Consider the following 13,810-nt stretch of genomic DNA (forward strand, 5'->3'; position numbering starts at 1 on the left):
CTTATTCCTTATTACATCAGCTACATGACAATAAAAGTGCCGTCACAATCGGTCCAGCGATTCTCTCTGGAATGCTGGACAAATAGACGAAATTTAGATTTTTTTTTGTATCGTGTACCGATACTATCAAATCAAAGGCGTTTGTTTAAATATTACAAATGGATACTCCAATTTCATGAATAGGTTTTTTGTTATTTTATAGATTACTAGCTGACCCGGCAAACGCTGTTCTGCCTTACTCTTATCATTTAGGGGTATGAAACATAGATGTTGGCCGATTCTCATAGATACCGGATAAGCACAAAAAATTTCATCAAAATCGGTCAAGCCGTTTCGGAGGAGTATGGCAACGAAAACTGTGACACGAGAATTTTATATATATAGATATATATTATTTTTCCTCTTCACAAAATAGAAAAAAGTAAATATTACATTTCTACGCGTGTCTATGTATATACAATCGTATGCAAATATGAGTGACAAGCATTACGCCAACTTTGTCTAAGTTCCGCAAATCGCCACTAGATGGCGTTATAACAAATTATATTATCATATTGTCATAACCATTTAAATAATAGTAAATATATCACAATTATGAAACTTCATTAATAGTAAATAATAAGTTAAACTAATGATATCATTCATTGTCACCGATCCTTGATAAGTGAATAAAGTTTGAATTAAATCTGTCCGTTAAAGTGGGTCAAATTCAAGTCTAAAGGAATCAGTTACATACAAAAATCAAAAACCTGCATAAATATTAAAAAGAGGCGTTGGGTTTTCAAAATATATTAAGACTTATATCACTTGCATGAGATACTTAATTATAAACATAAGATTGATTAGGATATACTTGTATATTATATTATACTCTGTGGTCTTCGAAAATGTAAAAAAATACAACTATTGTTATATATATAGCTTAAATATTTCAATTTGAATTCTCAATTACAATTTTATTTTTCTATATTTTTGGAATGTGTTCTTCAAAATATTATATTTAATTAAATCGTCATATATCCAGGTGCTCCGTTCAGGCGAACTCGTGATAGTTGGCCTTCGGTGGGAAGACATGGGCGAGTTTACTTGCCACGCCAGTAATATATTCGGTTCCGCAGAAATAAAAACCTTCGTTTATCCAGCGCGAGTAAGTATTTTATGTTTTCTTATGTTTTTCTTATGCTATGTTAATATAAAAATCGAAAATTATAATTTACCAAAGTTATCTTTTAAATAATCGACGACTTCTCTCTATTAATTTATTACGAAATTAGAATAATTTCAATTTTTTAAAATTAATATTTATCACTTAAGTTTGTTTGTCATCAATCACTCAGAAACACTTGAATAGATTTAAATAAAACCAGTATACAGTAACCTTTATTTTGTATCTAACGATTAATTTTTAGCTCTATTAATTAAATAAAAATATATATATTTTTTACATATTTTTAAAACGTTTCTTGTAAGAAGATACTTTTATTTTCAGCCGGACGATAAAGATGGATAAAACTGAAGCGAGATGAAGCAAGATTACTTAAAACGATGTTCCTGTTACTTATAAGAGCACTTCACACAAACGGCGAAACGCTGCGTTTTTATATTTATTATTTTTTAGACGAATCTTCTTAGAACTTTACACAGTTGTAGTTTCTACTATATTATAGAAAAATATGTAAAAATCTTTTTAGATGTCTAAACATGTTTCTGAACACGACAAATAAAATTTCTTGTTACGTAATTAAAGGCAATTCAATAAAAAAATTATTTTAAAATCTTTAAAATATGTATTTTATTCCCGTTTCAATTAATCTGTATTATTACTTACCTATAAAAGTCGAAGTTACAACCGAAATTAAGAGCTAATACTTAGAAAGCACATGCATATAGATTTTGTTTAAAAAAAATAAATATGTAAAAATTCATTTAAAAACTAAAAAAAATACTTTTTCTACAATTACATAGTAAATTAGCACTCCTATTATTGTTAAAGTGTTTTTTAAATATTCAAAATTGTATCTTTTTTTACATAGCCTTTGACGAGTTGCTATTAACGTATTAATTATTCACACAGTATATATATTTATTTTTATTAACGCATGCGGTACTTTGTAAAATTAATTGGTGAAATTATTTTTTGTTTTTTCTCTGCGAATATTAAATGTACAATTATTATAGCTACAAATAATATTTATAGAATGTCTTCCATTGTCATTTATATCATAAAGAATTACGAGTATCAACACCTTTAATAAACACATTTTTTACAAATACCCGCATTCCCAATAAATAAAACAACAATACTAATTTCCGCCCGCGGTTTCGCTCATTACAACCCCAATTCGATTCACGACTTATTTCCTCCACAAGACTCCTTCGAAGAATCTATCAAAACGTTTAAATCCATCAAAATCGGTTCAGGCGTGTGATAAACCAATTTACTGTCCCTTTATATACTTGGTGCGGCTGGTCCCACCGAATACGAGGCGTTCTGCCTTTAAATATATGAAATTGTTATTAAAATCTAATGTAATATATATTATATTCAATATTATTGTGTTTTTTAATACATTATGTAGAACTGTGATTGAAATAAATACATTTGAACCGAATGTGCTGTTTTTTAATTGTAACCAAATGTGGAATATTATTTGAGGATACTTTTTGATCTATTTAATTAAGTTAATTAAAATCTATGTCCTTTTCCTTACCCTTCCCAGTCCTTTCCTGTATTCCTCTCGTCAAAGTCCTATTAGTATATCTGTCTGACCTGTCGTTTAAATTAGACAGCTCATCAAACATTTTTAAATTCATTTCAAATATGCTCCTTATTATGACGTCATTGCTTAACAGCTATGATTAATTATTAACACTAAACCATAAGCTTGTTTTAGCTTAAAATTTGAAGTTAGAGTCATACAAAATAAAATAAGACTTAATCAGCCGAGAGGCTAGGCGTTGCTACGGTTAGGCAAGATACGCAGGTTCGAATCCTGCCTCGTGATCGAATTTTTTCTATTCTTCCAAAATTTCTCATTTATAAAGCATTTCAATGCTATAAAACTAAAAATTAAAAAGACTTAATCAATCATACCATGCAAACTTTTAACGAAGGAAATTATAAAAAAAAATTAAGAAAAGACAACACCGCATAACTACACGAAAGGCACCAGCTTTCAAATAAAAAAGAATCATCAAAAACAATTCACGCAGTTGAAAGTTCCGAGTAAAGTAACCCAAAAAAACAGTCAAATCGAGAGGCTTCTCATTTTTTGGACGTCGGTTATTAACTTACAAATTTTCCTATTTTCATTGCATGGTAAAACCATCTAACATCACTACTATAAATTATTTCTGTAAATAGGTATTCATTGAGACTAAATGCTTAATTGAACTCGAAATATCTAGATATTGAACAGTTTAGACGGATCCACTCAGCTCATAAGTTACGACCTAAATATTTGCACCTGTCAATGTATGAAACGATCGAATGATTTATTACTTAAGTTGAAATATTTATTTGCAAGTTATGTAACTGGTGATTTTGCTAAGCGCCTCGTAAAATATTAAAATTAAATATGAATTGATCCCTTCCCTTAGGCACATGAAACCGAACGAGAAGGAATTCGATTACTGTGGCGGGATCACGGGTGGCTAAGAGGCTAGGCGTTGCTACGGTTTGGCAAAAAGACGCGGGTTCGAATCCCGACCCTTGACCAATTTTTTTCTATTCTTTCAAAAATTTCTCTTTAAATATTATTATCCTTGGTTAAAATTCTATTCTACAAGGAAGGTCACTCCAGATTCTAAAATGGGACTCAAAGACAACAATCCTTTCTATTAGTATTATAAATGCGAAAATTTGTAAGGATGTGTGTGTGTTTGCTGCTCTTTCACGCAAAAACTACTAAACCGATTGCAATGAAATTTGGTACGTAGACAGCTGGACAACTGGAATAACATATACCACCTGCCAACTTATTATTCCGATATTCCTACGGGATACGGACTTACGCGGGTGAAACCGCGGGGCGCAGCTAGTTTCTTATAAAACACAAAAAATCACGCCAATCGGTTGTAAACGTCCGAAGTTACATAATATAGTAATAACGATATATTTGAGAACCTACATTGTTTTTTGGAACGTCGGGTAAATATAATAACTGTGATAGTTTCAATGGATGTATGTTTAAAATTCATACCAGCTAAAGCCTCAAATAGCTGAATGGATGTGAATGAAATTTCCGAAAAATAAGCCCACTTCATTTATAATTCTAATGTTGATGTTGTTAATCTTGGTTATAAGTTAATGTGGCTAGATACTTCATTCTTCTTAAGATCATAATTTAATATTATCTCGATTCTTATGACATTTATACTTATTACTACCCGTAATCTTATAAAATTCTGCAGACATCGAGATGTGTCGCTGCGGTAAAACGCCTATATCACTCTCTAGCAGTGGCGTAGCTAGGGGGACAAGGGCCCTGGTGCATAGGGGAAGAATCGGGCCCTCCTCTCCTCTTTCCGCCTTCCTCCCCTCTTTCAAAGCTGAGGTTAAGAGGGCCCCCTGAGCTCCGGGGCCCTGGTGCACTGCACCCTATGATAGCTACGCCACTGCCTTCTAGCATTTTAGCTACAAATACAAAAGTCTATCGTAAAATCGTTACCTTATGCCGTAAATGAGAGACTTACGCATTTATAATATTAGTAAGGATGCTGTATGGTGCAACGTAGAACGTGTCGGTTCGAATCGTGTCAGCCGATTACTGCGCAGTCACGATGTTACTTGAATATTAATATATACTAATTTCGTGATACACTTTCTGTAACTAACTTTTTGATAAAGTTATATAGATGGATAGCTTCCGCCTGCGTTTCTGCACGCGTTTCAGTGTGATTGAATATCAAGATCCTATTTTATCCCAAGGGAGCATTTGATCGGAATAAAAATCCCATCACCCAAGTCAAGCTCATATCTCGTATGTATTCCAAATTTCGTCAAAATCTGTTCAGTAGTCTCAGCGTGATTGGTCCGATGGTCCAGGGTTCATTAAAAGGTTTGACGTTTAAGTCGAAAGATACATTATGTTTCTAAGCATTTATGAGTGAGACTCAATTGAACTATAACATAAAACATAGGAAAGACTAAATAGATTATAATCTCGCTTAGCCATGCTTTAGATATTTATATTTTCGAAGACAGTGTTTAATCAATAAATTGTTTTTAAAACTATTTATCTTCTATAACATTAATATAAGTATGCCCTTCTACTGACGTAAATAGCAGAATTTTAAATTTTCTTTTTTCCATCTTTTTTTTACTACTTTCTTATATGTAGTAGGTTGCGTGATAAAGATAATAAATGATAAAGATAGAACAATAAGCCCATCCTTTGTCCACTCGCCATTTTTTCCTTAATTTTTTAATTTAATGTTGTTATAAAATACCGTGAATGTACAATATCACGCTTTAAATAATTTTTTACCAATAAATTAAAACCCCTTCAAATTATCAGATCAAACTTAGATGAGACCACAAGGCACCTTTCATACAAAAAATAATCATCAAAATCGGTTCATCCAGTCGAAAGGTTTGAGATAAAGAATCCAAAAAATACAGTTGAAATGATAACCTCTTTTTTTGAAGTTTTATAATATTATAAGAAATACAATAATAAGTAAATACAAATTGTTTATTAACATGTCTCTCAATTGAAATGCAATAGATATTACATTTCAACTCTGTACATAATCCTTAATTCATAATAAATTACTTGTATAAATTGAATACTAAAAGCTTAATATCTACAATCTAGACAGCTTAGGGCTCTTGTGGTTGAATGGATACGTCTAAATCTAATGGTGTATGGTTATTCAGAGGTTTGTGGTTAAATTGGATACTTAAATCGTTTAAAATATATTTATTACGTATAGTGAAGTCCCGTGTCCCCTACTGGGGTATGGGGCAGATGATATACATCTGTTTCACTGATCGATTTTCTTTATGGACAAGAAGGTGATCAGCCTTCTGTATCCGGCCAGACCGAGACATTTTTTGTGCGTCCCCACGCGTCCCCACCGGGAATCGAACCAAGGACCCCTCGGTTCTACGGTCAGGCGTTAATCACTATACCAAAGAGGTCAGCTTTATTTTTACCATGTACTTTAGATTTCATTATTTTATAGAATATGTGGTGTAAGAAGACTTAGACATACAGCTATTGGTTCAGAATCGGTAGTATTATTTTTTGATATATCTCTAATTTTATTTGTTTTTGCTCTGGTAAATATTTCAAAAATAATGTGTAAATTTACATACCTCAATTATTTTATATGTATTACTACTCTTTGAAGATAAATGACGAAATAAATTCATAATTATATAACTCGCGAATCAATCAACGATTCACATGAGATGAAATTACTAATTAAACTTCAATACAAATTCAATGGCAAAAAACTTTGCAATTTTTAAACTATAAAGGTAGTTGTACACCAGTCACAAAAATTAAATACGTCAGTTCTTAATCGACTTTAAATTACGACATTCTAATATAATTAAAAATATATCTTATACTAGCTGCACCCGGCAAACGCCGTTCTGCATTTAGGGGTATGAAAAATAGATGTTGGCCGATTCTCATAGATACCGGATAAGCACAAAAAAATTCATCAAAATCGGTCAAGCCGTTTCGGAGGAGTAAAAACTGTGACACGAGAATTTTATATATTAGATAAAGGTCATGTATTATACATATCTACCGACCGATATTAAAATTCTTTATGACATGTTAAGGAGTAAGGGATATCGAATTAACCACTAGACTTATGAAATGGAGGGTGAGGAAATGGATACGGCCCTAATCCCCCCACTCATCGCATTTAACACAGTAGCATGTGATACTAACCCCGGTGTGAGCTGACCCAATTATTACTCGACTCCCATATTAAAGCTTCATCTAATAATTATATGTATAACTGAACTCCCATCCTATCCTACAAATATTATAAATGCGAAAGTTTGTAAGGATGTGCGTGTGTTTGTTGCTCTTTCACGCAAAAACTACTGAAGCGATTGCAATGAAATTTGATACTATATAAGCGATTGCAATGAAATTTGATACGATAGACAGCTGGACAACTGGAATATATAGGCATTGCATAGGCAACTTTTTTTTCCGATATTCCTACGGGATACGGACTTACGCGGGTGAAACCGCAGGGCGCAGTATCTAAATATTTATAAGATTAAAGTAACCTAATTAATTAAGTTTATAATTTATTAAAACAGAAAATCGACGATCACCCTAACTTATGTTCAAAACTTGACTCAACTGTCGAATCGTGCGCATCGAAATTAGGATCACTACTTCGTGAGTGGTCTAAATTATAATACTTAATTAAGTTATAAGTTAATATTAAGTAAGCCCTGCAATTCATAACTGAGGCTACTTTATTTTAATTTTCTTTTTAAAAACGACTTGTTTTGATGTTAGTATGAGCTATAGTAATTATTGTGTATATAGGCTAGGCAATTTAACTTTAACTTCCGAAAATCTTTATAAAAACAAAAGTACATATATTTTTTATTTATAAAATTCTTCATAACTTGTTCAAAAATTTTATTATTTTTTGATACAGTTATTAAAAAATAAAACAAATTTACACTGAAAATAATGGCTTTTAAATTACTACTAGCTGTGACCCGCGGTTGAAACCGCGTAAGTCCGTATCCCGTAGGAATATCGGTATAAAAAGTGCCTATGTGTTATTTCAGTTGTCCAGCTATCTACGAAGCAAAATAGTATTATTATTCACCAATAGATGTCAGGAAAAAAAAACACGAATAAAACACGAATATGACATTTTCTAAAAAAAATTCCTAGCTAGATCGATTTATCGCCCCCAAAACCCCCTATATACTAAATTTCATGAAAATCGTTGGAGCCGATTCCGAGATTCCAATTATATATATATATATATGTAATTCAATACAATTCTTGTATATATATATATATATATATATATATATATATATATACAAGAATTGCTCGTTTAAAGGTTCTCGCTTCAGCTTATAACTTGAAAACATGATCGATATACTTATATCGATGAAACTGAGAGATTGGTCAACCAGCCACCATCGCATGTATTAAAAATTGTACTAATAATCTATATTTTAGATAGCCTAGGCGGCTAAATAATCTAGTATTTACGAGAACATTGCGCATTAAGATGTGAAAAGCGTTTGAGGGGTTTTTAAACGTGATTTATTTATAAATTGATTTTTTACCGATGTTCATAAAATGACATAGACAAAGGAAAAGTTTTATCCGTATAGTTCCCGTTACCGTGGGAATTCTGGGCTAAAGACTTTCCTTTCTAAGGCCTAAACATATTTATTATACAAATCGGTTCAGCCGGTCTTGAGTCATAAACAGTATACCTAACAAGACTTAGTTTATGTATATAGATAACTACACATAACTACGCAAAAATGCTTGAACTTGTAAGGGATTTTACTACCATGGACGTATAACATAATTAATTTAACATACATTATCCTACTAATATTATAGATGCGAAAGTTTGTAATGATGTGTGTGTTTGTTACTCTTTCGCGCAAAAAGTACTGAACCGATTGCAATGAAATTTGGTACGTAGAAAGCTGGACATCTGGAATAACTCATAGGCAACTTTTTATCTTGTTATTCCTACGGGATGCGGACTTACGCGGGTGAAACCGCGGGGCGCAGCTAGTACTATAATAATTCTATTAATCGTATATAATAAAAAAAATAGCCTTTATTGCTATTTAAACTTATTAACATTGACTTATTTAATTATTAATCGTATAAATCATTTTCAAATAGTTATTTCGCAAGTCCGAATTAAGAAAACATTACAACACCACGTCCACTAAAAACTACTTTCATTTTAACTGCTCGCGAGCGAAACCGGGGCGTATATCTAGTTTAAAATACACTTGCAGATCATTCTTATAATTGAATTAATATCGGCTTGTAATATCCCGATTTATCTTTACGCAATACCGTATCGTTGTCGATGATATTTCTAAGAACGGCCTTATTTAGCGCAGGCATCTGTTTTATGGGCGACCTTGCTCCGAATTTATCGATGGATTGTCATATCGATAAACTAGTGATGTTCCGTCCTTTTACGGCGGCACCTAAATAAGTGATGGGTGTATAACATATGTGTATAATGTTTAAATCAATACCTATTACCTGTATATATAAGATGTTAAAATATAAATGTTTGTTGTATGCAATACTGCTAGACTGTGGGTATTTTAATATGAAAGTGATTTTAAATAAGGTTGTTACTTCTACTATAAACTACTGGAACGCTTGGAAGATTTCATACGCTGGATAAATATTCAAATAGCAAAAAAGCATATTTATGTGACCATATGTTACGTTTTCGTTTAATTAGTTTAAAACTATTTGGAAGCAGTTGTTACAGAGCAGAACCGGCGAGAAACTCTGTAGTCTGTGGTTGCTCTTTTCAAATCGTATAAACTTACAAAATATTATATAAAATATGTTAATAACGCTTAAGAGCTTTCCCAAGGTTAGCCTAGCAACATTACTTGATATAATTTCATGATCATTTCATGATGCATCATTCTACAGCATCAGGACTTAAATGTGGAACATTGGATAAAAGCATAAGAGGTTTCCTTTTCCTTAGATTAGCTTATAGCTATTTACAATGACGCTTAAGTTTGTTTATTTATTTATAATGCTTTGCAAGAAAACAATAAACAGAAAAAAAGCATCGTTTGTACAAGAGACGGCCTTATTGCTATAACAGCAATCTCTGCCAGGCAACTGGGTAGGAAAGGAAATGTACGAAGTTCTGGGATAGTGCAAAAGCAAAAAATAAATGAAAAATAGGTAATAAGTACATATTTGGTTAAGATTCTCTGTAGAAACTGCTTTCCGAACCGAATGACGCTTCAAAAGTGCTTTTATAAGAAGTCTAGTTGAATGATTGAATGTTTGAGTTTAAGATTGTACATTAAATTATATCGTTTTTATTGGAATATTGCATTTTTTATGAATAAATATGAACGAAAGAGAACAATACAAATGTATTGTTCTCTTGTATTGTTCAAGTGCATTTTACTATTCTGCCATTAGACCATGTTTCCCACTGCAGGGACTGCCTGTGAGGATTCTGGTTATAATCTACGCTGGCCAAGTAGACAGATGTACCATATCATCGAAATGTCGGTCTTACGTGTTCCTTCATATAAGCAATGCCGAATTATACTTGAAGTGAAACTTCTTTACAATCGCTGTGATTTCAAACCTGATGCAACGGAAAAACGACAGGTAAGAGACACAAATACAAATGTGTAGAATGAAGCCGACAGAGAATGAGACAGAAATATACATACTATTTTATATTTTATATATATTCATTTCATTCTTTTGTCGATTTACTGAAGTTTCACTTCTATCGTGTGTGAATCGCACACACACCTTTTTTTACCTTTGTAGTACAAAAATAAGAATCAACAAAAATGCTTCATCAGAATTGTATTCGGAGTATCAAAGCTTGGATAAGCACAATTTAATTATATTTTACGTAACATCACGGTAACACCATCATTTGATAATCAATCGTGATGTGCTTCAATAATTGGACGGAATTCAATCGAGTTATTATTGTAATTCTTATTATAAGTAGCAACACTGACGCAAATTGGGTCAAAGTTTTTAAGGTCATCCAATTTTTAAGATGTTTGACTTAAATTGGACTTTTAAAAAAGTTTATAATCTATCTCCTAATAACACGACAGCATTTTATTAAGACTTTAATTTTTCAAATTGTATATGTCATCACTATTCTATAAACACACTTAAACTACATTGTAATAAAAAAAAACGTATTTTTAATGCACTAATATCACAATAACTAGCTTTCCTCCGCGGTTTCGCCTTCGCCTTTCGCAAAAAATCGCTCCATTGCCACGTGACAGAAAGACAACGAACACACCTCTCATTTCCAACATTAATCATTGCTCTACTCGCCTCTTCACGTTTTTATATAATAAAATAGGCATTGTTTATATAATTAAAACAGCCTATTTAAGCTGATGAATTTACTCCTAATCACGGTACCCTTCATGAATAACTAATCATAAAAACACAAGAGCAATGCATCCAAACCATACTGGTATCGGAATGCAAGATGATTGATTCCTTGCAAATGATCGGGTTTTGTAACTTACTGGCCAAATCGATGTTTGTATATCGCAATTCCTTTCCCTTTATGTTATTTATATGGTCTAGATAATATTTAGGTGTGAATGGGTTTATTTGAGAAGCAATTTAAACATTTATTAATCAATAATAAAACTTAAACATTTTTTTATTCATAAGACTTCGTATAGACGCACTTTTGAATGGTCATAACACAGCTAACATTTACCACCGGTTCGTAAAGCTGTTTCTACAGAAGAGCCGGCAAGAAACTGTAGTTACTCTTAGCCAATCATGTAAATTTTAATTTTTAATACATAGGTGTTAGCGCCCACATACATGTATATTTTTTTTAACAACTTTTATAAGTTCTTTTCACATGTATGTTTGTATGTTACCAAATTCTTTAAACTCGATTTTGAACCACTTTAAACGGACAGATTCAATTCAATCTTTGTAACACTTATAAAGAATCGATGACAATACAATAATTTCCTGATTTTATGATATTATCCTGGATTAGGATCGCTGGGATAAGACGATTTTCTTACGTTTGCTCTGAATAAGATCTAGCGAGATAGTTGATTTTATCAGTGTTTTTAACGTCTTTCTAACTGTATTAATTTTTTTTTCTCAAAATCCCTGATCTTTATTTATAAAGAGAAAAAAAGATAAACATTTAAGATTCTTCCCAACTAGAAGTTTATATTCTATCTTAACCGATTTCAAAAATTATTTTACCGTTTGGTATGTACGTGATCTTTCAGTGCTTTGATATATACCACGGGGGAAACCGGGGCGAGTTGTTAGTAATAAATATAATAAATAAAAGTATATAGTTTAATTTCATTTCATTTACAAGCAACAGCTTCGAGTTGATTAGGCAATCTATGTATATTTAAACAAGAAAAATTGTTTATCAAAATTGACGAAAAATTCTGCATTAATTGAACTCAAAGATACGATATGCAGCACACGATTTTTGTAATCTGTTTTTCCTTTACATCCAAACAACCATAATATATACCCAAGTGTAACCATAGTGAAGACGCCCGTTATAACAAGATTTAGAATGCTTTGAATAACTTCTACTTACTATCATCATCATCATCATCATCATCATGAGCCCATGTGTGTTCCCACTGCAGGGACTCGAGCCTCCTATGATGGTTCAGAGCATTTAACTAGGGATTTAGGGAGAGATGTCTAGGTTCTATGATACCAAATCTATTTTGTCCTACTAATATTATAATTGTAAATGTTTGTGAGGATGTGTGTATGTTATTCTATCACGCAAAAACTACTGAACCGATTGCAATGAAATTTGTTACGTAGATAGCTGAACAACTAGAATAATATATAGGCAACTTTTATCCAGATATTCCTACGGCATAAAGACTTACGGTGTAACCGCGGGGCGCAGCTACTTCTCAAAAATGCATTTATTTATTAATGTTGTATGTACATAAGAAATAAAAAGAATAGACTAATAATACTAAACCTAACTTGTTATCAAAAACATAAATATTACAATAATTTCTATGTCAAGTTCGCCTCTTATCGTAAAAAAGAACACTTCTGAGTGAAAAGATAAATAATAATCACCGCCCCATACATTGTACTTTTTTATACTAACAATTACTTCCATACTTTTATTGACAAGGTATCATCTATGTACAATTTTGTTGATGAGTAGGTAAACAAACACTAAAATCCTAGTAATAATTAAAACAAATCATCCAATCGATCCTGGTAATAAATAACCCAATAAAATAACACCGAAACACATATATTTTGCACAAATAAATCGCAATTGCGCAACACTGATAAATCAATTAAACAGCAAGCGCCGCGGGCGTTCACTAGTCATAATAAATTACACGTTGTTGGTGCGAGTAAACTTGTGGAGCACGCTTCGCTGTTTTGGAGTTTTGCGATTGTAAAGCTTTGAATTGAAAGTAACTCTAGTTGCAAAAGGAAATAATAAAAAAGATTTTTTTATTCGATATAATATACGTATGGATGGTAGAAAAGTAGGAAACGATATACTATGAAAAAGTGCATAATGAGATTTAGATGGTAAGCAAATCCTAATTCTCAACTAATATTTATTATTCTTGCGAAAATTACTCTGTCAGTCTGTCTTTTCTTCACGCCTTAGCCTCTTAACCGATTTAAATAAAATTTGCCTTGGTGGAAAACTACCTAGTTCTACGTAAATTTAACAAAAACCAATAAATACATAGATAAGTTTGAGTGTATAAAACATCTCGATATTCCTAAATAGTGAATGATAAATATTTTTTTCATAGTTTTACAACAGAAACAAAAATCAAACTGACAAAGCTAAACTCACATGAAAATTTTTATTTTATTTTATTTTTTTAGAATTTCCAACAAAGAATACATATTCTGATACTCAGAATACATATTCTGATACAATTAAAAATAAAACATTATATAACAATTCAATTTATAGTTCATTAAAGTAGAGTATTCTCCGCTCAATCTGTAACAAGGAGATGCGCTCACGCACGCTTAACGAGTTAAGATTTAGTATATAAGTCTCCGAA

The 13,810-nt window shown here is 31.8% G+C and overlaps 1 protein-coding gene across 3 annotated transcripts in view; it reads left to right on the forward strand.

Moving 5' to 3' along the window:
* The window catches only part of LOC119836123 (neural/ectodermal development factor IMP-L2-like), a 43,729-nt gene extending 41,164 nt beyond the window's left edge, over positions 1-2,565 (forward strand). For 2 of the 3 annotated variants that reach the window (XM_038361377.1, XM_038361378.1), the window contains exons 6-7: positions 1,025-1,147; positions 1,490-2,564. In XM_038361377.1, coding sequence (XP_038217305.1) covers positions 1,025-1,147; positions 1,490-1,510 — 144 coding nt within the window. In that variant the 3' untranslated portion in view covers positions 1,511-2,564. Of the gene's footprint in view, positions 1-1,024; positions 1,148-1,489 lie in introns of all 3 variants that reach the window. The other variant, XM_038361379.1, reaches the window with a different exon arrangement.
* The last annotated feature ends 11,245 nt before the right edge of the window (positions 2,566-13,810 follow it).

Source organism: Zerene cesonia, chromosome 22 (assembly GCF_012273895.1).
Source record: "Zerene cesonia ecotype Mississippi chromosome 22, Zerene_cesonia_1.1, whole genome shotgun sequence".
Classification (NCBI taxonomy): domain Eukaryota; kingdom Metazoa; phylum Arthropoda; class Insecta; order Lepidoptera; family Pieridae; genus Zerene; species Zerene cesonia.